The following is a 27111-nucleotide window of genomic DNA, read 5'->3' as shown; positions in this document are numbered from 1 at the left end:
TAGTGCACTGCTGACCCAGCAGCACCGTGGTAGAACGTTGGGACGCCAACGGGACTCTATCGCCTTCGGTCGCGACCGGGCACTCCCCACTTCTCATCCCCTATACGAGTCACGGGTCATGAACTGTCTGGCTCAGTCACCGGGCGCAGGGACAATGGTCTTGCCCCCAGGTGAGGGGATTAGGGCTTCAGACGCCACGCCTCCTTCTCCGGGTGACGAAGGCCAGGTGAGATCATGCGTATCACATGATGATCTCCCACTCTCCTCCGGCCTCCCCGCCTCCGCTGAACTCCCCTCGTCCCTCCCTCCCAAGTACACCGGGATAGAATAACAATAAAAGGTGCCAGGAACTTCAGCACGCGGGAGACTCATCGCCAGGGGAACATCGGACCTCCGGGTCCGGGCTCCCGCTGCTGGCTTATCTCCACCAGATGTTGCCATCTCCGCCTCGTCTTCGCTCTTACGCTTCGACCACGGGTCGACCATACAGCTGTTGGTGCCGTAAAACCCGGGAATCCTCGAACCTCCACCCTGCTCACCGCCGCTTCTCGGGAAAGGGTCAGCGATACCGGGTGTCCGGCTGGATCGGGCGATCCAGGGGACTCACACCAAGCTGCATCGCTTCGTCCCTCTGGATCGGGCGCGATTCAGAGACACGCTGGCATTCTAGGGACACTTCTCTCGTCCGCCGACGGAACACCGGGTGGAGTAAGTGGGGAGCTTCGCAAAGCAGGGCTTATGACAAGCACGCTGGATCGAATCTGAAAGCTGTTAGCTGCAAATGCGGCAGGGGTCCCCCCAGAAGAGAAGGGAGCTGGCGCGAAATTGGGTTGAGGAGGATTGGAAGCTCAGTGTCCATGCGTACCCAGAGGGGGGACATTGAATCTTTAAGGACTGTGGAAAACATCGGGCGCACTCTTCGCGACAGAGCCTCGCTACTACGATGTGTCACTGCTACTGACGTGGAGACAATGTTATGTCGCCATCAGCCTGCAGACCCATGGCTCCCCTTTGCTGTAGGTCACCTCCTTTCGATCTTTCACCCTTCAATTCTCAACCCCGGAATTTTCTCTATCCACTCAAATTGGACGCCTCGTCCCTCCTTTCTGTCCCCCCCCCCCTTGCTCCTTCGCACCATTTCAAACTCTCCCGCGGCTCAACCAGCCTCTCCCTTGCTCCGCTTTCATTCTTTCTCTCGGCCACTGCACCCTGGGCCCAGCGCCACGTAATGGCGCTGGGTTTTCAAAACTCTCGCAGAGAACGTATTAGCCACGATCTGGGTAGAAGAAAGAAAACCCTCTGACGGAAGACGATGCCGATATTCTGCATTATGCCCCGCCCCATTTCTACAGGATACCGAGGGGAGGGTGGCGCCCATTCGGGCTGGGTTGCCTTCGAAAGTACCGCCTCTTTTAAAACCATAAGTAACATCCTCACTGAGTCTGGCCAAGAAAGTTTACGCGCAGACGTAGGGAATCAGCCCTGTATGCCCCTACGGAGAGGCATGCTGCCGAGGCAATCAGCGAGGGAATCACCTTAATGGTTCCTCGACGACCTGGAAAACCACCTTTCGTGATGCTCCTTCTGAGCCCTGCACAATTTGTGGATCTGGGGAAAGCCGAAGTTCCGGCCAGCAGTGCTTCAACAGGGCAGCCACCTCTGGCGGGCGCTTCACACCGCCACAAGCAGCTTCTTTTACGGCTTCGATGCCTTCACCAACCCCAACGCATCAGATTTCCTCGTCCTGCCTCGGCCAATTCCTCTTACGGTCGCCTTCTGAATGCTTCTTACAAGGCATGCTTTTGAAAGTCCCCAATACCGACAGCCAACCCAAAGTTTTTCTAGCACCCGGCAGAAGTGTTCCAAGAGCCCTATGCGCTGAGTTTGTGAACAGGCTCCAGGAGGCTGCCCCCAAGAGGCAGGTGGTTGGACAACGCAGGGAGGCTCCAGGGCTTAAACCTCCTTAAGCCGCCTTGCTGCCAAGGGAGAACGCCTCGCTGAGTGTCGCTAAAAGCAGTTTATCACAGGCCTAGGGAAGGGAACCTCCCCCGAAGCTGGCCACGGACACATGCTCAAAGCTTGCCAGGATATCGGGTTCTTTTCAGGGCCCATATCAAGCCAGCTCTGCTTTCTAGCCGGCTGGCCAGCTCTCTCCGCTGCCATGGAGACAGCCCCCGAGACTTAGTAAGCTTCAAAGAGTTTCCACCTGCGTGCCAGGATATTTTCTCTCGAGGGAATTGTAGGCTGCCTCGGCGCGGGGGCTTTCTACAACTCCTTGACGGAGGGAGGGTCTCTCCCCAGAGGGCTTAAGACCCCTTAGGGAAAGTCTAGGGTCAAGGCGCCCAATGCCTCGCTGGGAGGCCCGCAAGGCCCGGCATCTCCCCTTCAGCCCGGAACCAAGATCCTCGCAGACCTCTCAAACCCCTTCCCCGAGCTCCCCATGAGATCTTCAAGCTGCTCCAGCTCAGTATAAGTGATCCCATCCCCACGGGAGACCATTAGGCTGGTTCTTGCCAAAAGCTTCTCTGGCTGAACAGGGGTTGTTCATCATCCCAGGGGTCATCGACTCCATGCACCAGGGAGCCATCCACATCCAAGTATGGACAAACATCCCGCAGAAACTGCCAAGTTCACCTTGAACACCCCTGCCTCTATGCTCTCACTCTGAGTCTAATCTTAAGTTCTCAGCTTAATCTAAATCTCGCTAAGTTCTCGCTCCCCCTCTATCGCCGCCTATACTTCCTGCTCTGCTAGCCCCCTTCTATTTCCAAAGTCACTCATGTTTCCACCAGTTTGCGCCACAGAGTGGGCACTCGCATTTCAAAATCTCTGCAGAGTCCACAATCACTGAACTACAAGCAGCTGTGCAGGGGATTAAATCAGGATCCTCGTAGAGCCTTCCTGAGCCTGTGCAAAGCTCTTCTAAGCTCCAAAGCCCCAGTGGCAGCGAAAATCGCCAATACCTCAGAGGAGAGCAAGATCCTCAAATCAGAGTTGCAATCCCTCCCTCATTACTTTATGCCTGTATCAGCGCCTATATATATATGCTCTTGTATGTCTTACCCCCTTTCTCAAGAGACCCCTAAAATTTTCCCCTTCATCAGAGTGGATTTGTCCATTGCTTCTAAGCTATGCTCTTATGCTTCCAATTAAAGTCTCTCTCCTTTTGATTATGTGGTGCCAATGCCTTGAAAGGCTTTCACCCATTACAGCATCAACCTTTAAACAGGACGCAGCTCGGGTGGCAGATGTTCTCCCTTTAGGAGGCCGATGGGGACCTGCTTCGCTAGGCCAGCCTTCCATCTTGTAGTTTAAAACCCTTCAAAACTCTTTCTTCAAACCTCTCCTTGAGGACCTTTCCCTTCGGCCCATCTGAGCTCTGCTACACTGCTACACATTGGCGTGGACGCAAGTTACATATATAAAGCCGCCACAGATCATTGATCCCAATTGTGACTTCCTCAAATTCACTTCTAATTTCCTCGTGAGCGGGAAACTGTTTCCTCTCCCCTTCTCTTCTCCTTCTGCTTTTCGACCAGTAAAGGCGGGAGGGCCACCCTGGCTGACTGGCTCCTCCCCTGGATTAGGTGGAAATCTGGGCCCGCCCCTCTGGATACCGCCCCAGCACTGCTACAGGACAGGCTCCCAGCTTAAAAAGGAGGCTGCCGCATCTCCGGAATCTTCAAATTCACCCACAAACCAGTTCTGGGCATGCCTCCCAGTGGTGATGGCATTATAGCACCATCATCACTTCTAAGACGCTTGGCCGAAAGTGGTTTCCGGGCGGGCGGCCTCTCCCAAAGATAATTCGGGATCACAAATTTTCGCGCCTTAACACTCCAGCCTTCCTGGGCATTAGGCCACCAAGGTCACGGGTAAGTGCAACTCCCTTTTGCAAAGAAACCCCCCCCTTTTTTTCTTTTTTTGTCTGTCCGAGGAATCTGCCTCTAATCAGCCTGATTGCTTCATCTCCTCGGATGCAATTCCATCTCCCCCCAAAAGGCGCTTTCCAAAGCCCTTTTGTGTTGCTGATTAAGCATGCATTCACTCCACAATAACCCCCCCCCCCAGGGCCCGCTTCTTTCCCTTCCCCTCGAGGCTCGGACCCTCGCTTTGACGCACATCTCCCTGATGACGCCCGGCCAATTCCTACCTCAGAGTCGCCTACCTCCTGCCCTCCCCTGTCAAACCAACAATTAAAGAAAGAGGAGAGTAGGCGGGCCCCCCAGTAGAGATTGCATTAAAAGCCAACCTTCACGCAGGGCTGCAAACAAGCCTTCCCTTATATTAAACTTCTCTAAAATCCAACTTGCAAAACAACAAAATCCTCGATCCCTTGATTCTCCTCGGCCACCCGCTTCTAGAACCGAGCCTGGCGGACCTCGCCCCTCCTATAACCTGGGGAAGGGGGTGTGTTTCAGTCCCTGCCCTACAGGCTCCTGTGGATTCTGACTCACCATCATGACGGGCCAGCCCATGGAATGGCGCCAGGAGTGAAACTGCTAACCCCATCCCAGAGATGGGAACACATCTCTCTGAAGGATCCCGCCCAGCGGCCTCCTAACGGGAACGCCAACGCCGACGCCAGACGGGTCCAAAGACCCGATGACCTGGGGAAACGCCGCTAACCGGGCCAGCCAAGCTCAAGAGCTGCTGGGCGCCAGCAAGTAGCCACCTCCCCCGAGACACCCAAAACCCTGTGCCGCTCTCTTTGCGATCATCACCGGGCCAACTCGGGCGGCTACACCATCCTTGCCTCCGCTCTTGTTGCCTCCTTGCCGACATGGCGATCGGCCACCCCCTGACGAAGCCACTCAGACCACAACATCTGGGAGCAGTTTGCTGCCGGGCTGCTAACGCCTTCATCTTTTTTCTGCCTGCGCCAGTAGCTAGGAGTCGGGAGCCTTTTAAGCTCCTGCCTGCTCCCTCGCCCTGCAAGCGCCTCGAGACTTCCTAGCGGAGTCTGGGCTAAGCCCCTTCATGGCGAATGCCTTCAATCCATCAGGTACTTCTTATGAGTTTCCACTGGGGACCCGTCTGCCCAAACCCTCCCGGCTTGGCGCTTCTCCCTTTGTCACCAAGACTGTCAATGCTAACCATCTAATCCAACAACTCCTATGCGCTCTCGCAGATCACCGGGCGCGAGCTACAACGGGAACCGCAACCCGCTCCATTCATCGGCTCGCCAATTGGAACTGCACACACATGGAGGACATTCCCCCCATGTTCGGAAACATCCTGCTCCCCAGGGGCTGGTTCTGGACCCGCGGGGAGAGAACGCTTAATTACATTCCCGCCCGACTTCTGCCGGAACTCTTTGTTGCCTCAGTCGCCTCTACCATCGTCTCTACCCCAGGCTCCACCCCGGGAGCCTCGACGCCGCCGGGCCACCAGCCCGCTTCTGCCTCTCGACTCTCCTCCTGTCGGAGCGACGCGGTCGCCTTCCTCCGAAGCGGAGTTCGCCTCCCTCGCCGCACTTCTCTAGTGTGGGAGTCCCCGGACTCGCTTCTTACAATGTTAAGACTACATTGGCCGGCTTGGCCTGTGCCCTTGCGGTCCATCAACTCTACACTCCATTGCTCTGGATGCTCTGGCCTCCGAAAGCAGCAGGTGGAACTCTCGTCCAAGCCGACCCTAGACAATCGTGGCCAGCTTATTGATTACTTATTGCTATTACATCACCAAGGCTGTGAGAATGTACATAATATGTGTTGTTTTAATCTTTCTGATAATTCCCAATTGATTCATATGAAAAGTACGCGGAGTTGCAAGAAGTTGTATCTAATCTGGAAATATGATGTTTTGCTCCCCATTGGTGGTCAGCCCCTCTGGAGCTGGCTGCCGGGAGGATGGTTGGAGTGCTATTGTGCAGCTCCCTGCATTGGTTTAATTGTGTGCCTCGCTATCGGATCTTGTTTCTGCTCCAATGTGTGTCTACTATTGCCTCGTAACGTGGTGTAAGAAGCCCCTCAATTTCCCTCTTTTACCCCGCAACCAAGTTCTAATGTTAGCACAAGCAGCTCGGGTCAGCTTTGGACTCAGACGGGCATGGAGGAGACAAGTTTCCTTTAAATCACCCCTTAGCATTTCCTCGTCCCCTTCTAAAATGTAAAAAGCGAGGAGATGTAGTAGTGCACTCGCTGGACCCAGCAGCACTGCGGTGGTAAAACGTTGGGACGCCAACGGACCTACGGCCTTCTGGTCGCGACCGCGACTCCCCACTTCCTCATCCCCCTAAGTGAGTCACGGGTCATGAACTGTTCGCCTTCAGTCACCGGGCGCAGGGACAATGGTCTTGCCCCCCAGGTGAGGATTAGGCTCAGACGCTTTACGCTTCCTTCTCCAAGACGTAGGGCCAGGTGAGATCATGCATCACATGATGATCTCCCCGACCTCCCGCCTCCCGCTCTCCCGGAACTCCCCCCGGTCCTCCCTCCTACACGCCCCCGATAGAATAACAATAAAAGGTGCCAGGAACCAGCACGCGGGAGACTCGCTAGGAACACGGACCTCCGGGCTCCCGCTGCTGGCGATCTCCACCAGATGTTATCTCCGCGTCTCGTCTTGTTCTTACGCTGACCACGTGGGTCGACTACAGTAGCAAAATGTAAAGTGATGTACATAGGGGCAAAAAATCCAAACTTCACATACACGCTACAGGGGTCAGTGATATCAGTCACAGACCAGGAAAGGGATTTAGGCGTCTTAGTTGACAGTTCCATGGGAATGTCAACTCAATGCATGGCAGCTGTGAAAAAGGCAAAGTCTATGTTGAGGATAATTAGAAAAGGCATTGATCATAAAACTGCAAAGATTGTTGTGCCCTTATATAAAGCAGTGGTCCGACCGCACTTGGAGTACTGTGTTCAGTTCTGGTCGCCACATCTCAAAAAGGATATCGAAGAAATAGAAAAAGTGCAGAGAAGGGCAACGAGGATGATTGAGGAATTGGAGCACCTTCCTTATGAGGAACGGGCTGCAGCGTTTGGGACTCTTTAGTTTGGAGAGGAGACGTCTGAGGGGGGATATGATTGAAGTCTATAAAATGATGCACGGGGTAGAAAATGGGGCAGACATTTTTCTCTCTTTCTCACAATACTAAAACCAAAACCAGGGTGCATACATTGAAAACTCGGGAGGGGGGGGGGGAAGAATTAGGACTAATAAAAGGAAACATTTCTCCACACAACGTGTGATTGGTGTTTGGAATATGCTGCCACAGGAGGTGGTGATGGCCAGTAACCTGGATAGCTTTAAAAGGGACTTGAACAGATTTATGGAGGAGAAGTCGATCTATGGCTACCAAACTTGATCCTCCTTGATCTGAAATTGCAAACACCTTAGCAGACCAGGTGCTCGGGAGCAGCTGCAGCAGAAGGTCATTGCTTCACATCATGCCCAAAGGCATCTGGTGGGCCACTGTGAGTAGCAGAGTGCTGTACTAGATGGAGTTTGGTCTGATACAGCAGGCTTTTTCTTACGTTCTTAATCTATTCAATCAACAATTGGACACTGTATCACTAACTGAGGGCACAGGAAAACTATGCGGAGCTGATTACAAGCATAAGAAATCTGAAAGGTCAGGCAAAGCATGTGCATGTGGCCCAACTGCCTTCTCTGCCTGTCTTCAAGCAGTGGCTGGAAAAACACTAGTCAAGGAGGTTCTAGCTGGTCCTGCATTGTATAATGGGTTGGTCACTAGATGGTCTGTATGGCCACTTCCAACTCTATGGTTCTGTATAAGCATGCTCAAGATGTGGTATTATGTTTATCAGACCTGTTAAATAAAAGGTTTTGCTAGTAGTGAAACAAAACAAGAGCTGTTATGACTAGGTTTGGAGATTTGGCATGGCAGAATGATTCGGCTTGTATTTGGGCTGAATACAAGTTGCCCAAATACAAGCCGATCCTAATACAATGCATTCGGATTGGCTTGTATTGATTTGTATTGATTTGGCAATACCGAATTGGCATTCATTCAGACCAGGTATCTTTAACGTTTACTGGCTTGAATGAATGCCGACTGTTGGTGGTTTAAGTGTCCAGATTGCCCCAGGGCATGTTGGAGGAGTCAGGGCTCGGCTTATATTGACTGAACGAATACAAGCCAAGCCCTCTGTGCTATGCTGAATCACCTCTCCTCCAATCCTCCCCCCCAACAAGTGTTTCTCTCCCTTTGCGATTTCGTTCCCTTCTGCCTGACAGTAATTAGAGGGTTAACTGACTCCTACAGCGTGCCCTGGGGCAATCTGGAAGTTTAAACCACCAACAGTTAATTAAAAATAAATTGACATTTTATGTTAAGGATAGTTTTAATAACCATTTATGAACATTCATGCCCTGTAATGAACCCCTGCTAAGGTTTTACAGCACAATGGAATCATTATGAATGTTTTATAGATGCTGTGGGGGAAGGGAATTCTCTTCCTGTAGATATATTTTCAGAGGTCTGTCTTTCCTGGGCCACATTTTAACTGTCTCAGCACAGAGGCAGGGCTGCAATGGGGACATCTGGGGTGGCTATCCCTGGGTGCCACCATTGCAGTCACATGTTGGGGGCAGGGCCTGGGACATGTCAGGGGCAGGGGTGGGAGGGAGCGTGGGCAATTCAGGTCCAGGGCGTAGTTTCCCCTCCTTCTACCTTGAAAAATGTGCACTCTGCTTACACACCTGGAAATTCTCCACTGGCTGCAACAGAGCCAGGTCAGTTCAAAGGGAGAACTTGGGGAAATTTATTGGGGTGCCTGTAGGGGGCCCATTTTTCAAGCTAGTGGCACCAAAATTTCAGGGTATCTTCAGGAGTTTCTCTTGATGATACCACCCAGGTTTGGTGAAGTTTGGTTCAAGGGGTACAATTTTATGGACCCTGAAATCCATTAGAAACAAAGGGGGATGGAGCACCCCCTTTGGTGGTCCATAACATTGGATTCCCTGAAACAAACTTTACCAATTTTTTCGGTATTGCTCAAGTTTAGTTATGACACAAAAATGGAAAAGACAAAATAGAAACAAGAATGTAATATGGATCTTCTGGGTATCATGGAAAATTCTTTTACTCCACTTAAGCTTTAGACACATTCATTCTACAGAGCAATATAACTGAACAACACATACCAACAGGCAGAAAAACTTGAAATTAATACAAACAGTTCTTTATTAGCAGTAAAAAGCCTATGCTCACCTATTTCATTGGGCCACAAAATATCTTTTATTTTGCTGCCTGTTTGCTTCTGCTCTTATACTTAATCTTAAACTTAATAATTAGTCCCCGTCAAAAATCACCATTATATAGTACTAGCAGGGTACCCGTGTTTCGCTACGCATACTTCATCACAGCCTCTCAATGAATTTCGGGGCAACATTCAGCATATTTCTTTACAGCCTGTTTGTGAACTTTGGGGTGACATGCAGCATATTTCCTCACAACCTATCTGTGAACTGACGGGTTTGTTTTCGCATATTTTGCAGCAGCTTCTTGTAGTTGTCTTTTTCTAATGCAATGTGTTATTGTTCTCTTTCACCTGGTGGGCTCCAAAAGACGGCATGTGCAAGCAGCCGTTGTATTTTCGGGATGCAGAAAATAAGTGTTCTGCCATTGGATGCTGTTGAGTGAGAAGACTGTGAAGAGGTTCAGGGTAGGGTTGAAGGAAAGGGAGCTGGACTGTACCGCCACTGCAGCACATTCCTGGGGACTCATCCCGCCACTTCAGAGCACAACAGCAAGCACAGGGTGGTTGGAGTCTGAGAGCTATAAACTTGTCTCCACAGTAATCAATCTGATGTCCATTGCAAATGTTTCGTAATCCAAGGTGATAGTGTGGTTTGTAATCTATTTTGATAGTATTTGGCTATAGCGGTGTTGTTAACGTGAGGTTGGGTGGAGGAGTACTTTTTCATAGCCTTTCTGTTAACTTCGGGGTGACATTCAGTGTACTTATTTGCAGCCTGATTGTGAACATTGGGGTGACATAACAGCATATTTCCTCACAGCCTGTCTGTGGACTGAGGGGTTGGTTTGCGCATATGTTGCAGCAGCTTCCTGTAGTTGTCTTTTTCTAATGCAGTGTGTAAAGCGTTTTCTGCGTTTAATTCCTCTTCTCCCTGTAGCGGTTTCAGCAGAAGAGATAGGTTCGTATGCGTTGTGGAGGGTGGTGTTAGAGTGCAGTTGGCATACCACAGTGAAGGACATGAAGCTGGTGGTGTTTAACTGTCACCCTTAGAATGTTCATGCAGCATGTCTGTGGACTGAGGGTTGGTTTGCCCTTAGAATGTTCGCGCAGATGGCCAGAGATGAGCAGTGAAAACAGTAAATAGGTAATAAATCAAGTGGAAGTGAATATTTTGGGAAATCCTTTCTTAATGAGCACCAGGAGTACGTAAAGAACAGGTGTGCCAAATTTCATTGTGTGGCTTCGGTGGTTTTTGAGTTCTGTTGATGAGCCAGTGAGTGGAATTTCACATTTATAGATATAGATTCTTGTATTTCCTTTTAACTCCTTACCACTTTAGACTTTCCTATAAGTTTGTTACTTCTGTCATTCTAGATAAAGAGAACCATTCCATCACACCATATGTACATTTATTTCACTTGTATCTTGTCAATATCCCCCATCATGATAACTATATCATGATAACTTTTACTTTGACACTTTCCAGCCACAGCTGCAGTCTTCTAGAAAACCATTTCGTAACATAAAAATATCAACTCATAACAGTTTGCAACACTTATGCAAATGTAAAGCAGCTAACAGAATTTGGAAAGGAGATACATTAATTATTATCTTGTCCTTATTCATCTCCTTTCTGTTAGTCTCATATCCTCTATTCTTGTAGCGCTTCTCCATTCTCATAGCTGTCTTTCCATCTAACTTCAGTTTCTCTTAAATTCAAATCTAATTAATCTTTTAATATTTTTCTCCCTACACAACCATAATCAACTTCCTGACTGATCTGTATAACACACAAGAACCAATAATTTTTCTATCACTTGTGCGCATCCAAGTTTGCAGTTTACTGATTCTTTGTTCTATTTCCCCCTGTGCTATCTTTTAATTTACCTCTACATCCATACACTTTCTTTCCCCATCATTTTCACCTTCTGCAGTGCCTTCCCTACTTGAAATAGATCACATAAAACTGAAGCTTTGATTTTATTCTGAGATCAGTGTTTGATATTCCAACATACAACAAATTCCAGAGTAGATTTGATTTTAATGAAATCTATTTAAATCACTAGCCAGCAAGACTGGATTTAAATCATGGTTTGCTACATAAGGACTCATTCTTGTTGGTGTAATCTTAATATTTACAACCAGATGGTTTCATTTTTAGAATATCTTTTAAGATTAGTTTTAGAGTTATATCAAAAATTACTGATTTGGGCTTCCGGTTGGGAAATGGCCTCCTCCAGACGCATCTGAACTACGCTCCAGAGGCATCCGTCAAATAATTTGAATTACCCCAGGAAAAGGGGGAAATATCCCTCCTCAAGAGGTAGGAGAGATACTACAAGCAGAAGGCAATTATCTCGCTGGGTGTACTCGGAAAGAAACCCGGAGATTCTGCCATTCAAAACCAGAATATTACGGGAAGGCTTAACTGCCTATGGGAGGGGCCATAACCAGCTGCTATACTTACTTAACGCAGACTTCAATATAAAACAACAGCACTCCAATTAAAATACTAGACATTTAAAAAAGCAAACGATAAGGAAAAATAGAAAGAAAAGTCTTTACTGAACTTGCAATAAGAGACAGGAAATCCCGGTGTACCCATCTCTGGTGAGAGACGCTTTCTAAGGCGTAAGGCACTGCTGCTCGGGTCCCCGAATTCACAGCCCGAGAAAAGAGAAAGGCTGAACGTGCAATGTTCGCTGCCAGGTGACAAGAGATTAGAGGAGACCGGAGAGAAATAAACAGCCCGGTTCGCTATAATTGAACAAACAAAACAAAAGAAAGAATCCGGCTTTGAAGGGAAGTACTGTCCCTTTTTAAGTGAAGAGGGAAACAGTGATGAATTGGCTGCAATTACTCGTGATCTAGAAACTAAAACAACGCCGAAAGATTGCAAGGAGTCAACGAAAAGCCGAAGCAAAAAAATTTCAACATACCGGACTGCTTATACAAACAAACTAGATCTTAAGAAACGCTGCAGACAGATAAGTGAGTACTTCATAACAACATTGAACAAAAGTAAAACCAGCAAGGCTTATATTAGTCTGAATTGAATAAGCACTGGGGGAATGACGGCTTATGCCAAAACGAGACAAACCCAACTAAGTGAGCTTAGCGGGATTAAAAACGGACTTTGCAGAGCCCAAAACACCAGAAAAAATGGCTACATTTTAACCACAAGCTGGAAAAAAACTATTGGAGATAACTACAAAACCCCAGAAAAAGATCTGGCTACCTTCCAGCAAGAAGTAACACAGAAAGATTAACTAGGAATGGAGGGAGAAATGCACAACTCTAAAAAAGATCTCAGCCATATAAAAAGAATAGAAGATTCACTAAGGTTCAAATTGCTGAAGACCTTAAAGGAAAAGAGATAAGAATAACAGAGGTGGAGGACGCTTTTGTAGAGAACCTGAGGGAACATAATCCTACGCCATTGTGATGATGTACTAGCGGTGCTAGAATATACTTTTAAAGGAGAAAATGCTTTAGAGTGAGAGGGGTTCCTGAATTGGACAGAGAAGTAACTCCTGAGCAGAATTATGCCCCTTTCTACAGGAGGTCTGGGGCCTGACCAGAGAAGAAATTCTTAAAGAGGCTCAATTATTGTGATATACAATAATAATACCAGATCATCCAGGGAATAAAAGTGCCAACCTAGGAGACATTGTTTTCAGCTGTGTGAGGCGGGACCTTCGGGAGGAACTACTATGCGGTAAACTCCAAAAAAAAAAATTATCAATTGGATGGTAACAAAATAATAATTATGAAAGAGCTTCCTGTGTCCATCCAGCAAAGACTTAAAGGGACTATCGGAGAATGACAAGTTTTTTTGATTGGATCGTAAAAAAAAAATTAAATATAGGTGGATAATTCCAGAGGGATTATCGCTCCTTCCTGGAAAGGAAAGAGGGATAAATATAAACCACAGTCCCCTAAGCTACAGGAATTTTTTGACTAAGACAGTGAGCCCTCCCTTACTGAGAAAACAAAGTAAGAAAAAAGGGAAGGGAAAACAAGGAGGGGGAGGAAGAAAAGAAGGGACAACAAAGTAAGAAGGTTTATAGATAGATACTCTCCAATATTAATTTAAAATGCTCTATGAAAACAGTAACTTGCAAATGTTAATTTGGCTTCTTAAACCATCCAGGCAAAAAAGGAAAAAGAGTCTTTGCTCATTTTATAAAAGAAACCCCCCATATTCTGTGTCTGCAAGAAACGCACATAAAGTGTGGGGAGGAGAGGTTGATTACAAATAAGAAATTGGGGTTATTATTTTGCCATGGACATAAAAAAAGAAGAAGAGAGGGGTGGCATTATATATCCCAGAAAAAATGGAAACCCAGGGAAAAAATTAAGGACAAAGAAGGGAGATTCCTGGGGTAGAAATAACAGTGGACAACATAGACATAATGATAGTAGGAATTCTATGCACCCAACTCTAACAAAGCTAGTTTTTATCAAGAACTTCTTTAACAGGAACCTTTCTAGGATTCCAGTCACAAAACTGGATAATAATGGGGTGACTTTAATGGGGTAGTGGATACTCAATCTTGATAAGAAAAACTTAACAAAAAAAATAAAGAAAAAAACACAAGAATAAAATGAGCAAAGACGGAAATTGCCAAGAACGCTTTTTTTGAAATAATGAAAGACTCCTGAAATTATATGGATGTATGGAGAATGAAGGAGGGAAACCTCAAAGATTTCACTTTTTATTCCAATAACAGGTTCCACTCCCATACCCGGATAGATATGGATTTGGGGTATCAAAGCAATTAGGAATAAATACAACAAAAAGTCTCAATTAAAACCAAGGGTGGTCTCGACCATAAACCCCATAGAATGGATTATGACAACAGGAAAATCTAGGAGCCCAAATGGAGAAATGAAAGATTGTTCTCTGGGGAATCCCCTAAAACTATAAAAGGAGTTAGAGGGGAAGTTAAAGGAATACTGGGAAATAAATTATGGTTCAGTGCGGATAAAAGAAAGTACACCTCATGGGATCTTCCCCTATAAGGCTGTAATGAGGGGGCATATCCAAAGTCAAGAAATCTACCAATTTCAAAAAAATTGAAAAGAGAAAAAAAACAAGATCTTGGAAGTAAAACTAAGGGAAATGGAAAAAAACTACCAAAAAAGGAAAGATAATAAAAAACTCTTTAAAAGAAATTAAGCTTGCTAATAAAAGAACAACTAGAAAAATTTTATTAACAGATCAAATAGCCAAAGATTGGATGTACTTTACAACAAAAAACTACTCACGCCTCGCTAACAAAAGTTGGCAGGTGGTTAGCAAATAGATTAAGGAAACAGGAGAGCAAGCAAAACAGATTATAAAACCAGGTCAAAGAAGGGACAAAAAACGCTTAACAGAGACAATCAAGATAAGAGAAGCCTTCGAGAAATTCCTACATAGATCTATATAAAAAAGACAAAATAGATAAGATTGAACTAGAGTCATACCTTAAAGCACCTGCCAAGGAATATGAAACAATTAAAAAACAGAACAATTAAAAAAAAGAACTAAACAGAGAAATATCCCTAGCTCGAGATAGAGAATGCCATCAAAATGCCTGCCAAAAAATAAATCACCAGGTATTGATGGCATCACAGCATGTTATTATAAAAACCTTCATATTGGAATTGAAAAGAACATCTGAAAAGATTATATAACGAGATCTCTTGAAGGGTGGTAATGTACCACCGCCTTGGCAGCAGGTCATGACGATAACTCCTTGATTCCAAAAAAAAACTCAGGCAATATTAGATCTTACAGACTCTTCGGCCAATATCCCTTTTGAATATTGATTATAAAATTTTTACCAGTATACTTGGCAACTAGGCTAAAACCAATTCTTAAACAATTATATAAAGGGAAGAACAATCAGGATTTCTTCCAGGACCTACAGACAAGTCATAACATTAGAAAAATCATAAATTTAATTGAATACATTAATGATAGACCCGAATTCTTCCAATTGGTAACAAATGATATTTTTTAGTATGCCGAAAAGGTGCTACCTTCGGAGTAGGGTTAATTGGGAATTCTATAAGCTACTCAAGATTAAGAAAAAAAATGGGGAATACAAGATCAGTTAAGTACAATGCCATTAGCTTAAATATATAAACATCAAGAGGCTGCAATTAAAATAAATCGGAAGCTATTCCAAAAAATTCAAGATCGAAAAAGGGACAAGGGCAGGATGTCCAATATCAATTCTCGTTATTTATAAATACGCGAGATATTAATAAGAGACATCATAAAACAGAACTTTTTTTAAAGGTATAAAAATAAAAAAATATTCCTTTTAAAATTTTACGCTTGCAGATCTACTTAGTCCTTTTTATCGAAGACCCAATTACAAATTGTAACAAAGTCCTAGAGGTCATAGAACGCTATGGGGCTCTGGCAGGATTAAAAATTAATATTCACAAAACTAAGATGCTAGCATTCAACTTCTAACAAAAAAAGAAAAAAGAAAACTTCAAGAAATAACAAATATAGAAGTAGAAAATAAAATAAAATATTTGGGAATCTACCTTGAAGATAATAATAAAAACCTAGTAAAAAATAATTATGATCAACTATGGTCATCGGTCCATAGTAAACTACAGGACTGGACAGGAAAACAAACTCTCACTACTAGGTAGAATAAGCATAATTAAAAATGAATATTCTTCCTAAATTCATGTTTCTTTTTTTTTGAACATTCCTTTGATGCTAGCTAAATCTAACTTTTACATTATGGAGGAAAGAAGAAATAAAATAAATTTATATGGGAGGGAAAAAGCCCAGAGTCCTATTATAAAGATCTTATACAAACACAAGAACTTCATAGGGGTTCTAGCTGTGCCAGACTCTACAGATCTAAGCCAATCGCTACCACAAGCAAGCAGCACTGGGTTGGGTTAAGGAATGGGCTAAACTGGAAAATCATAAGCTGCTAGGAACTTGAAGGATATAATCTGCCCAAAGGCTGGCATTACGCTGTACGGCATATGGTCGTAGAAACAAAGAAAAAAACCACCACAATAGACAAAGTCACATTAAAACCACTTTATTCGATATACGCTTGATCAAGATTTGGAATAGATACAGAAATATATTTTATAACAAGCTTTCCAACCTGGGTAATCCAGACTGGAAATCACAATTTGGTGGTACTAGAGCTGACATAAACAGATGTTTCTGGCCAAGGTACCAAGACATAATCTTGTGGAACAAATGACAAACCTATATTAAAAAAAAAAGGGAACAGGATTATTTGGGAAAATCAACAATGCCACTTGGTATACTCTATTGCCAGATTGAAAGCTACTTCAAATCAGATATTCAAAAAATGGGGTATTAATAAACAGAAATCAGAAATACAGATAAGCAAGTAATTAATAGGTCCAGATAAAAAAACGTCTGAGTACTCATCTTATGCTATAAGATACTACATTAAAACAATATACAGAACAGGAGGAAGTGAAACCAAATATGGCGCGATGGGCAGAAAATATAAAAGAAACTATTAGTTAGGAACAGTGGGGAAGATCTCTATAAAGAAATTCTATAAATACTCTCACCAAACTCCAGCTATTTGGGGAAAACAGCATTAAAATGTAATAATACAGAACTCTTAATTCCTCACAACTCAATGTATTGCATAAAATGAATACTCCAAATACCACTCACACTGCTGGAAATGTGGGCAGACCATGCGGGAACATTTCCCCAACATGTTTGGTGGATACAATGTAAAGTTAGAAGCTCAAAAGGTATTGGGGAGAAATCCATACCCATATAACTAGGAATAATAAAAAATCAACTTTGTAGGGAAAAAACTGAGGCCACCTACCCATTAGGACCTTGCAATCTAATGAAAAGAGAGAATCACCTGAAAAATTAAACACCTTTTATTCTCATATATGATTTCAGCAGCGAGGAATCAGCTTTATAGCAAGGTACTTGGAAGTCTGCAGTGATACTCAAAGATCAAACGTAATGGATGATCAAGATGCAGCAGTTCCACAAAATGGATAAACTTTCCTTTTAATAATAAATAACTCCATCACTCAGGAATCTCTATCAACAAATCTGGCAGCCTTGGTCCAGGATTTCACGCTTTCTCAGTTTTTCGCTAGTAAATGCTAATTAGAAGGAATAGAATTTTAATTTTCTTTTTAAGTCGTGAGAAATTCAACTCTAAGGGTTACTATTATTGTAAGAATTTTAACTCTATAGCATGTTAGGACAAAAAAATGAATCTAATCGCGCGCTTTTTACAAAATGTGAAAGCTTCGGAGGAAGCCAGGGGAGGGAAGGGTGGAGCATGGGGAGGGGGGGGTAATAAGGGGAAGGGATAAAGAGGGGAGGTACATTAATGGGTAATCTCCACATACAAACCTTGACTAAATTGTTTTTGATACATACTTCTATTGATTATGGAATAACTACCCGCAATTATGTACTTTGTGAAGGAACAAAAAACCATATATTGATTTCTGTACTTTAGTGTACTATTGTATATATATATACACTGTTTTTTTCCCCTTCCTTATATGCTTATAATTTCTCCTCTTATTCCTCATATAAATTCAATAAAATATCTTAGTAAAAAAAAAAAAAAAAATTACTGATTTGGTTGTACTATTAGATTATACTATTATACAGGAAAGAAGGGTGGGATATAATTCTTCTTCTTCTTCTAGAAATAAACAGATAATCATGAAATTATTGCAAGGTGAACTATCTCCAGTTTAATAAGTTAATCACTCATTTCTGGACAACTTTTCTGCTGTACTTTGTTGGAAAGAGAACAAAAATCATTATCTTAATAGTAACAATTTAAATAGTTTTATTTAACTAAAACAATATTATAGCATATTTATTCTTGTATTTGCATAAACATCCATGTTTGCTAACTGCTGTTCGGCTGGCCAATCAGTTTCCAGTTTTAATTTTAATCCTCCTTTGATTTATCCTCCATTCAAATCCAACTAATTGTTTTTAAGAATTCTGTTTCTGCTTCTCTAGACTGTGATTCTTTATCCGACCCCCTTCTTTCTCAATTCCCTCTAAATCCTAGTTTTTTAACATGATCATAAATTTGACCAAGATTCCATCTTCCTCCAGTCTGAACACTGTATATTCTTCTGGGCACTTTCTGGCTGCTCTGATTCAATGGCAAAGACTGAACAAATTGAAATTAAAATCTGGAAGGATAAAAGTAATATTGGACCTATGGAGATTGCTAAAAAACAATTTGAGGCATGGGACAGGAAATTGAAAGCATGGGTGTTTGATAAAAAAAATGCAAGAGTAATGAATAAAGTAGTATATATGACAAATAAACTTTCAGGATGGGGAATACCGAAAACACAGGGATATTTTGAGGCATTCCAGATAAAATGTTTAATGGATATAAAAGGTAATATAGAAAAATGGATAAAGTTTGAAAATGAAGTAAATGAAAGATTAGGTAAATATGGTATTTATACAAACGATTATAAAAATGTAAAACAAAAAGTTATAGGCCCAAGAAAAGTGAATATGGAAATATGAGGGGAATGGAGAAGTAAATGGATGCCTGGCATCCTGGACAGTGCTCCAGTGGCAAGCGTGGTTGGAAAAGAAGGATGGAAAGCTATAAAAAATTTGAAGGAAAAAGGAATACAGAAAGTGGCTGGTTTAGTTCAAGAAGGGGAAGTTATATCATTGCAAAATGTAATAGAAATTGGAGGGAAAGAGAATTAGCTGGTACTAAGAGGGATTTGGGAAAGATTAAAGAAATTCAGAATAAAAGGCGACTGTATAATAGCACAATGGTTGAAAAGCCATGAACTATTAAAAGGAAAGATATTGGGATCCGTTTATAAATATATGTTGGAAGATAAGGACTTTATGGTGAGAATGTTGAAGCAAAAATGGGAGAAAGAACAACTCTTTGACGACAAAAAAATAGAAAGAATTATAGATAGTATGAATAAGATAAAGTTCGAAAAATATGTGGAACTGGAGAGAAAGGTATAGAACCCCAACACAGCTAGCCTATATGATTAAGGGACTGTGCTCAAGATGTTGGCATTGTGTTGAACAGGGAGCATACTACATCCACATGTGGATAAAATGCGGGGACGTAGGTATAGATTTTTTATGGGGGGTTCGGGGCCGGGGCCACAGGCCCACCCGCCCCTAGGGCATGGCCACGCCTTCCCAAGCCCCACCCCTGGCCTAGCGCTTATAAAAGCAGCTCTCCGAGATCAGGGATGGCAGACTCTCCTGGCCTGCCCTCCCCCTCTGGGCAGAGGCAAAGAGGGAAAATGGAGCCTGGTGCAGAGGTCTCCAGATTGCAAAGTCAGGGTCTCTGGCTTAGGAGTTTCAGGTGATCCAGAAACAAGGCTCCAGAAAGAATCTATTTACAAGTACTTTGTAACTGAAGCAACAGAGCATCAAAACACATGGATCACCATAAAGCTTCATGATCAGCCTCGAAAACACACAAATTGTAATACATTATAATCTACTGTGATAACGAAACAGAGCCAGAGCCAAGCCTGCAGCAGATCTTGATTTGGATAAAGGATTTGCAGTTTATTGTGATAGGCTCATATTCTGTAATCTCTGTATCACTGAATGTGTCTTGTTAATAGTTAGAATCATAGACTCACAGAATTTGTTCCTCCCCAAGCTGGAAACAAGCAACAGGGGACTCCCAGTGACCAAATTAGTCATGCTTCCTTTTGCATCCAATGAGAATCACCAATAATGCAAGACTCCCATTGCACTCATACACCCTTCCCCGTTTTTCCCCAGGCAAAAGAAGTCAGTCTTTCTGCATTTGCACAATGCAATGCAAACTGGGGGCCTTCTACAAATTGCACAAAATGCAAAAACATAACGTAAATCGGCAAGGAGGGAGGGGGCACAACTAGCTTCCCGCTCCCAATGCAACACGATGCAACCCCTGGAATTTTTAGCATTCAAGTATACCCAATTCAACTTGACTTTTTGGAAGTTGCACGCACACAAATGGGCGTTTTGCAAGTTGCACGCACACAATGCAAAAAAGCAATGTCGAGTCAAGAAAGAGGGAAGCCTTTAAGCACACCAAGCAACACAGTGCAAACCTCAGGGGCTTTTGCACGTGCATCACACATACACACACCGCAAGCCGTGTTTTGCACGCACCCCAGACCCCAATGCAAAATTGCATTTTGCAAAATCCACCTCCACCCAGCAGACCACCCCCTTCCCTGCCTCCTCTCCCAATTGCTCCCCCTCGGATCCCGGAAGCTGCCCTCGCCTCTGGGGCTGTTCTGGCTCTGTTTGGGCTGGCAGCAGATCCTGCAAGGCGTCCATCCCATGATCACAGAGAGCAGTCCCAGGTAGAAAAGTTGCTCCCCTGCCCGGCTGGCTGGCTGCTTACCAGCCTCCTTCTTTCCTGGCTGCAGGCTCTCGGTCACATATACTAATGTATATACTCAAGTATAAGCTGAGGCGGGCCTTTTCAGCATAAAAATGTGCTGAAAAGGTCAGCTTATACTCACTCGAGTATATACGGTAATTGAATTCTGTATTGCCAACAACCTAGTAATTCTAAATGGTTCAGCTAATCATTCCTTATCTAAACATCCAGAGGAGAATATACATTTGCCTCCTTACAGGGAAGCAGCGTAATTGATTATGTTCTCTGTTCTACTGACCTCTTCAAAACAATAGATTATTTTGCCTTTGGCAAACGAACTGAAAGTGATCATATTATAATCAAAGTACACCTTCAGCATAAATCCAACCCCCAAGAATTAGATACCAAATTATACATGTAATGAATCTAATATTTTTAAAAGGATCAGCTGGTCTGTCCAGACTGAGAAAAATTTTCTATCTTAAGACCTGCAGGCAAAGAACCTTACCACAGAAGACACTCAAAATTGTGACCTTTGGAAGAGACAGTTACAAAACTGACCCTGCACGTGCAGGAAACCAGTTCGGAAAGAAGAAGAAGAATTTGAATCTAATGAGGTCTGTCAGATTAAAGCCAATTTATCAGTTTCTAGTTCCTGCGAAGAAATAATTCAACAATATTCCAGTCTGATTGACCTGCTAAAAACACTGGCAAAACCCCCTATCTCTAATACCTATGCCACCTCGTCATGGTTTGACGCAGACTGTAGTGCCGATAAGAGGCTCTAAAGGTCCTTGTACAAACCATTCTGCAATCTAAATGACTATGAATCCTTTAACAACTACTTAATTCAAAAAACAACTTTCCAAGGCAAAATTCTTCCAAAAAAGAGAGCCTTTTACTAAAATAATGGGGCCTAATTAACTATTGTATTAAAATCTAAAAATGGAAAATTATTCTGGCAAACCATCTCTAAAAATCTAAATTCTAAGGAACAAACAGAAGCTTCTAATAGTGCCCATATATATGGACAAATTATTACTGTTCTATATTCAACATTTCTAGCGAGCCTTTATCCCTTGGTAATGAGAATTTATTAATCCGTCTTCCCGTTTGGTCACTTGTTAAGGCAGAAGTTGAGGAACTAATGCTGGAACTAAAACCTGGGAAAGCTCCTGGTCCTGACGATATCGCCACAGAATTATTGAGACAGTATCCTCATTGGTAGTCTCGTCCACTGGCAAATCTTTTTACTCTTGTGGATCGTTACGGGATTATCCCAGAAACATGGTTAAACTCCATTATTATCCCAGTCTTTAAAAAGGGCAATCCCAACCTACCGGAAAATTACAGGCCTATTAGTGTATTATCTATCATTGGTAAACTTTACACCAAACAATTAGAGCGCCTCCTTAAGTCTTGGATCCATTCAAACTCGATCATAGGACAGGAACAGATTGAATTTGCTAAAGGCAAATGTACTATTGACAACTGTTTCCTTCTTACCTTTCTAGCAAATAGTATGAATCAGGTCACAAAAAAACTACGTTGCATCCATTTATTTAAAAAGTGCCTTTAACTCTCTCCAAATGGAAATTCTGTGGGAAAAATTCAGAACAATGGAAATGGATCCATCTGAGTCTACATGGCAGTTATAGTTGGCATCTAAAAGTCCTCTCTAATTGTCTCTTGCTTCAGAAATGATGATAAACTGTAAGAGACAGGGCCTTTTTCATTGCAGTTTCACCCCTACAACCAGGGGCTTGATACCAACTCTGATGTCTTTCTAGTGTCAGGTTAGGATTTTTCTATTTGCCCCAGTCTTTCGGATGATTAGTTGTATGCACTTTATTGTTTACTTTTCTGTTGTTGTTGCCTTCCCTGTGGGTTGTTTTCACTGCAGTGAATTAATTCAATCAAACTCTTAACAAGGATATGCTAACAAACACAGAAAACAAAATAATAGTCCACAGACTGGAAGAGCTCAATCCATACTTTAATTCCAAAACAGAAGATGTCAAAGGCTGCAGCAATCGTTGATTTCTCACATGAGCAAAATGATGCTAAAAATTACACAACAAAGACTGCACCCATATATGGAAGAAGAAATGCCAGATGCTTGAACTGGATTCAGAAAGCAAGGGACATTCAAGATCATATTGCAAATTTACATTGGCCGTTTCCGCACGGCCTCCCTGTCGCCTCCACGCCGGCAAGAATTCCGCCGGCGTGGAGGCGATGGCGTCGCTTCGCGATGCACCTACGCGATGCTGGCTGCTCCCAGCAGGGGCCGGTAAACGGGCATGCGGCTCCGCGACGGAGTTTCTTTGGTGCTGTTCGACTCACCTAATTTGCCAATGTTCGGTTGCTGGCCGTTAAAGCATACGCCCATTATGCCCTCTCAATCTCCAGGGTCGGAGGACAGCATGGGCATGGGCTTCAACGCCAGCAGGCTTAACGACAGGGACAAGGGTGAGTGGACGGGCAGGGAGACAGCATGTTTCCGGCGGTAAAGCAATTAGCACCAGACCGCCACCGGGAAGACGCTTTTTTCCCAACAACAACAACCCTTTAGCGAAGGGTTGGTTGTTTAGGGCTGCCTGACGCCGCCCTGGGGAGGGGATGAGTCGCAGTCAGGCCTGGGCGCTGCTGCAATCAGCGTAACGGCGGCCTGGGGGGGCGGCGCTTTTACCGCTCCCAGTGTTAGTCATGTTTTTGGCCCATGCGGAAAGGGCCATTGTTACTGAAGCATACGAGAATTTCAGAAGAAAATCAGCTTGTGTTTCAGATATTACAGCAAAGCTTTTGAGTGTGTGGATCATGAAAAACTATGGTTGGTTTTAAAAGAAATGGATGTGCCACATCATCAGACTGTTTAATGGGCAACCTCTGGATATGGAGAAACAGTATGGTTTTCAATTGACAAAAGTGTCAGTCAAGAATTTATTTTAGCTCCTTATCTTTTCACTCCAGATGCAGAAGAGATCATACAGAAAGCTGAAAGATTTAGATGAAGGTGAAGTGAAAACTGGTGAAGGGACTTTGAGATACGCCAATGATACCACGTTACCGGCAGAAAATAGTGAAGACTTGAAACAACTACTGATGAAAATCAAAGCACTAAGTGTCAAAGCAGGCTTACAACTGAACATCAAGATGACAAAAGTGGGGAAATACACAACTTTAAGGTTGACGATGAAGAAACTGACCAAGACTTTTTATTCCTTGACTCCATCCTCAACCCAAAGAAGGACTGCAACCAAGAAATCAGACAGAGATTGAAAAGAAGCTAGAAAAGATCCATAAGGGTAAAGATGTGTTGCTCATGGCCAAGACCAAGATAATGCATACTACGTTCCCTGTTAGTATGCATGGGTGTAAAAGCTAGGCAATGAAGAAAATGGTCAGGAAGGAAGTTAATTCATTTGAAATGTAGTGTTGGAAAGTTTTACCAATACTGAGGACCACCAAAAAATAAATAGGTGGGTTGTAGATCAAATCAAGTCTGAATTAACCCTAGAAGCTAACTGAGGCTAAAAACAAAAAGACAACAAAGCTAGGAAAAGTTTAAGGAAGCATGGAAAGAAGAAGACCCCACATGAGATAGATTGACTCAATCAAGGAAGACACAGCCCTTAGTTGCAAGACCTGAGCAAAGGTCTTAACGATAGATTTTAAAGTTCTTTAATTCACAGGGTCACCACGGTGGAAGGTACCTGACAGCACTTAACCCACAGAGATACAAAACCCACATTTCCCCCACAACAGAACACAAAAACTAGTTCTGCTAGCAAATATTTCCCATCTTTAACTCCCATCTTTATTGCCCCTTCTGCATTGTACAAAGACAACACACAGGAGTCAGTGAAAACAGCATGGGGTAGAACATGAAATAGAAAAATAGCATGAAATATCATTCCACTTGTGGAAGAGGAAGTAGAGATAGAAGACAAAACACAGGAAAAATACAGTAAATATAAACATACACTAAATGCCTGTATTATTAACAGAAAATGAAAAGTAAAAAATAAACACATCTATCCTTTACCTGAGCTTGTTTACAATGTAGATTTCTGAGTAGGGGGACTCCATGAGGTATTTGATTAAAGTTATTTCCAGAATCTTTATTGCACTCTTCATTTGTTGGCACTGTTTTGCCCAATTTGTGAGAAATATAAAATCCTAATTCAGTGGTGGCGAACCTATGGCACAGGTGCCAGAGGTGGCACTCAGAGCCCTCTCTGTGGGCACGAGCATACAGAGTCCGTCCCCCCCCCCACACATCTAGGCTGGCCTAAGCTGCTGGGCTCGATTATTAGCATTAAACCTAAGACCTAGTTTTGGGGAAGCAGTGTAGGAAACCCTGTTAAGCGCTGTTAAATCCCACTGATTTTCGTGCAAAGAACTAAAGCGCAATCCTTTACCTGGGAGTAAGCTCGGTTGCTGGCAATGGGGCTTGCTTCTAAGTAAACCCTCCTAGGGTCGTGATTCACCCGCTGGAAGAGTTGCACATTTGCTTTAAAGCAAAGTCACCAACTACCACCAAGCTTACTCCTGAGTAACACACGCCTCAGAGCCAGCCATTTTTTCTAAACTAAAGCCTCAATATTCTGGTTAAATTGCCATGATGGCACTTTGCGATAAATAAGTGGGTTTTGGGTTGCAATTTGGGCACTCAGTCTCGAAAAGGGTCACCATCACTGTCCTAATTCATGAATGGTATCTGGAGCTATATATTATTATGGGTTGAGGAAACCAGTTATCCCTTTCTCATCAGCAACAACAGTGTTAAGAAAATTTCTCCCTTGAAAAAAGAACAAAACAAATCAAAACCAGGGAGAACAACATACCAGTATTAAGCATGCTTACCCTTTCAAATTACGCAGCTGTATCTCAGTGCTGCTGATAAATTTTAATCCAATTTAAAACTACTCACTTCTGGTTTCATAGAAGCTGGATTTTCTCCACCTGATATTGTTTCAGTTGAGCCACTGCTAGGAGACTGATCGAGCAATCTGGAGTCAGTAGGAGTAATAGGGACTTCCAAAAGCACATACTTTTTCTTGATTTTAGGCTTCTTCTTGACTGTAACTTTCTTAATAGCTGTGAGGTTGGACAGGTTACGATGTGGTGGTACAGTCACTGTCTCAAACCTGTGTACGTCTGGAAATGCGGGATTAAATCGCCAGGGAGGACTGTACATGGGCCAGGCAGAAGCTGAATAAGGCATACCGTGTCCATATGTGTTACATCTACGAGGGACCATTATGGCTGGCTCTTTCATTGTGGGATGAGGATAATTTTGCAGTACCTGACATGAAAGGAATGATGAAAAGTGTGATACTGAATACTGGGATATTGGGGGGGCAGGAAGTGGCAGATTAGAAAGAAAAGGTGGTGCTGATGGAGTTACAGATACCGGAGGTAAGTTAGAAAGAAGAGGTGGTGCTGATGGAGTTACAGATACCGGAGACAAGTTAGGAAGAAGAGGTGGTGCTGATGGAGTTACAGATGCTGGAGGCAAGTTAGGAAGAAGAGGTGGTGCTGACGGAGTTACAGATGCTGGAGGAAACAATTGTTCTGGCGTGTCAGCAGAATTATTGTACCCCTGTGTTTTGCTTTTAGCATGCTCTGATATCGATGCAGAAGATACATCATTAGATGGCTGGGAACAACCACTGGGTGATGAAGAATTTTTCTGATGTGACTCTGCAGAATGAGTCCTGCTTTGAATGCAGTCCTTCTCAATAGAGTCTGGTTTATGAGAAACCACTGAATGACCATCTACAGAGCGCAGTGTTTTTTTCCCATGGAGTCGTTCCTGTGTACGGGCAGCACCCTTACCAATTTCAGCCACCCCAATGTCAAGACCAACTGTTTTGAGCAAGTCATGGATCTTCTCATACTCTATTCTGGACTCTTCCAAACTGTCTAGTTTTACAGACTTGATAGGAGAAAGAGGTCTTTTCTTTGGGCTTATGGATTCTTTGCCGCCATTGGCTGTTAACTTCTCAGTAGAAGGGAAGTGACTGTTCGAGTCCTCTTCCTCATCACCATAAAGAAATTTCTCTTCGTCATCAACATCAAGGAAGCTGTGCCTTCTGTTCTCTTGAGCGTTAGTCAAATCAGTCACTCTGCCCAGAATGTGTGAAAAGCCACTCCCATCCTGGCTGGCTCTTTCATGAGGAAGCAGGAAGTCATCATGCAGGTTTGCAGACTCTGATACCGACTCCTTTTCTTTCAAAAATCTCCCAAAATTCTGTTCAAAGGGCAAAAAACAAACAAAAGAGATGACATCATTTCTTACTATAATCTCTGCTGAGGTTAACCAATGTTCAATCTTTAGAAAAGGCAACATTCCTGTATAAAAGAATTTTCATCCAATAGCTCAGAAACATGTATTAAAATACCAGCAGTAAAGCCCGCTATAGGGTAATACAGCGGGCCTAGATAGGGCAGGGGGGCGAGGGCAGATAGGTCTTGCTGGGGGTGGGGGGAAGGTGGGGAGAGTTCCTGGGAGTGGGGAGGGAAGGTGGGGA

The 27111-nt window shown here is 43.6% G+C and overlaps 1 protein-coding gene across 3 annotated transcripts in view; it reads right to left on the bottom strand.

The window, feature by feature from the left end:
• Positions 1–27111, bottom strand: part of LOC125425993 (zinc finger protein 318-like) — a 63958-nt gene that overhangs the window by 30465 nt on the left and 6382 nt on the right. For all 3 annotated transcript variants that reach the window (XM_048483983.1, XM_048483992.1, XM_048483973.1), the window contains exon 4: positions 25509–26831. In XM_048483983.1, coding sequence (XP_048339940.1) covers positions 25509–26831 — 1323 coding nt within the window. The remainder of the gene's footprint in view (positions 1–25508; positions 26832–27111) is intronic.

This window comes from Sphaerodactylus townsendi, linkage group LG01, assembly GCF_021028975.2.
Source record: "Sphaerodactylus townsendi isolate TG3544 linkage group LG01, MPM_Stown_v2.3, whole genome shotgun sequence".
In the NCBI taxonomy this organism is placed as follows: domain Eukaryota; kingdom Metazoa; phylum Chordata; class Lepidosauria; order Squamata; family Sphaerodactylidae; genus Sphaerodactylus; species Sphaerodactylus townsendi.
This window is presented reverse-complemented; position numbering and strand designations above follow the sequence as displayed.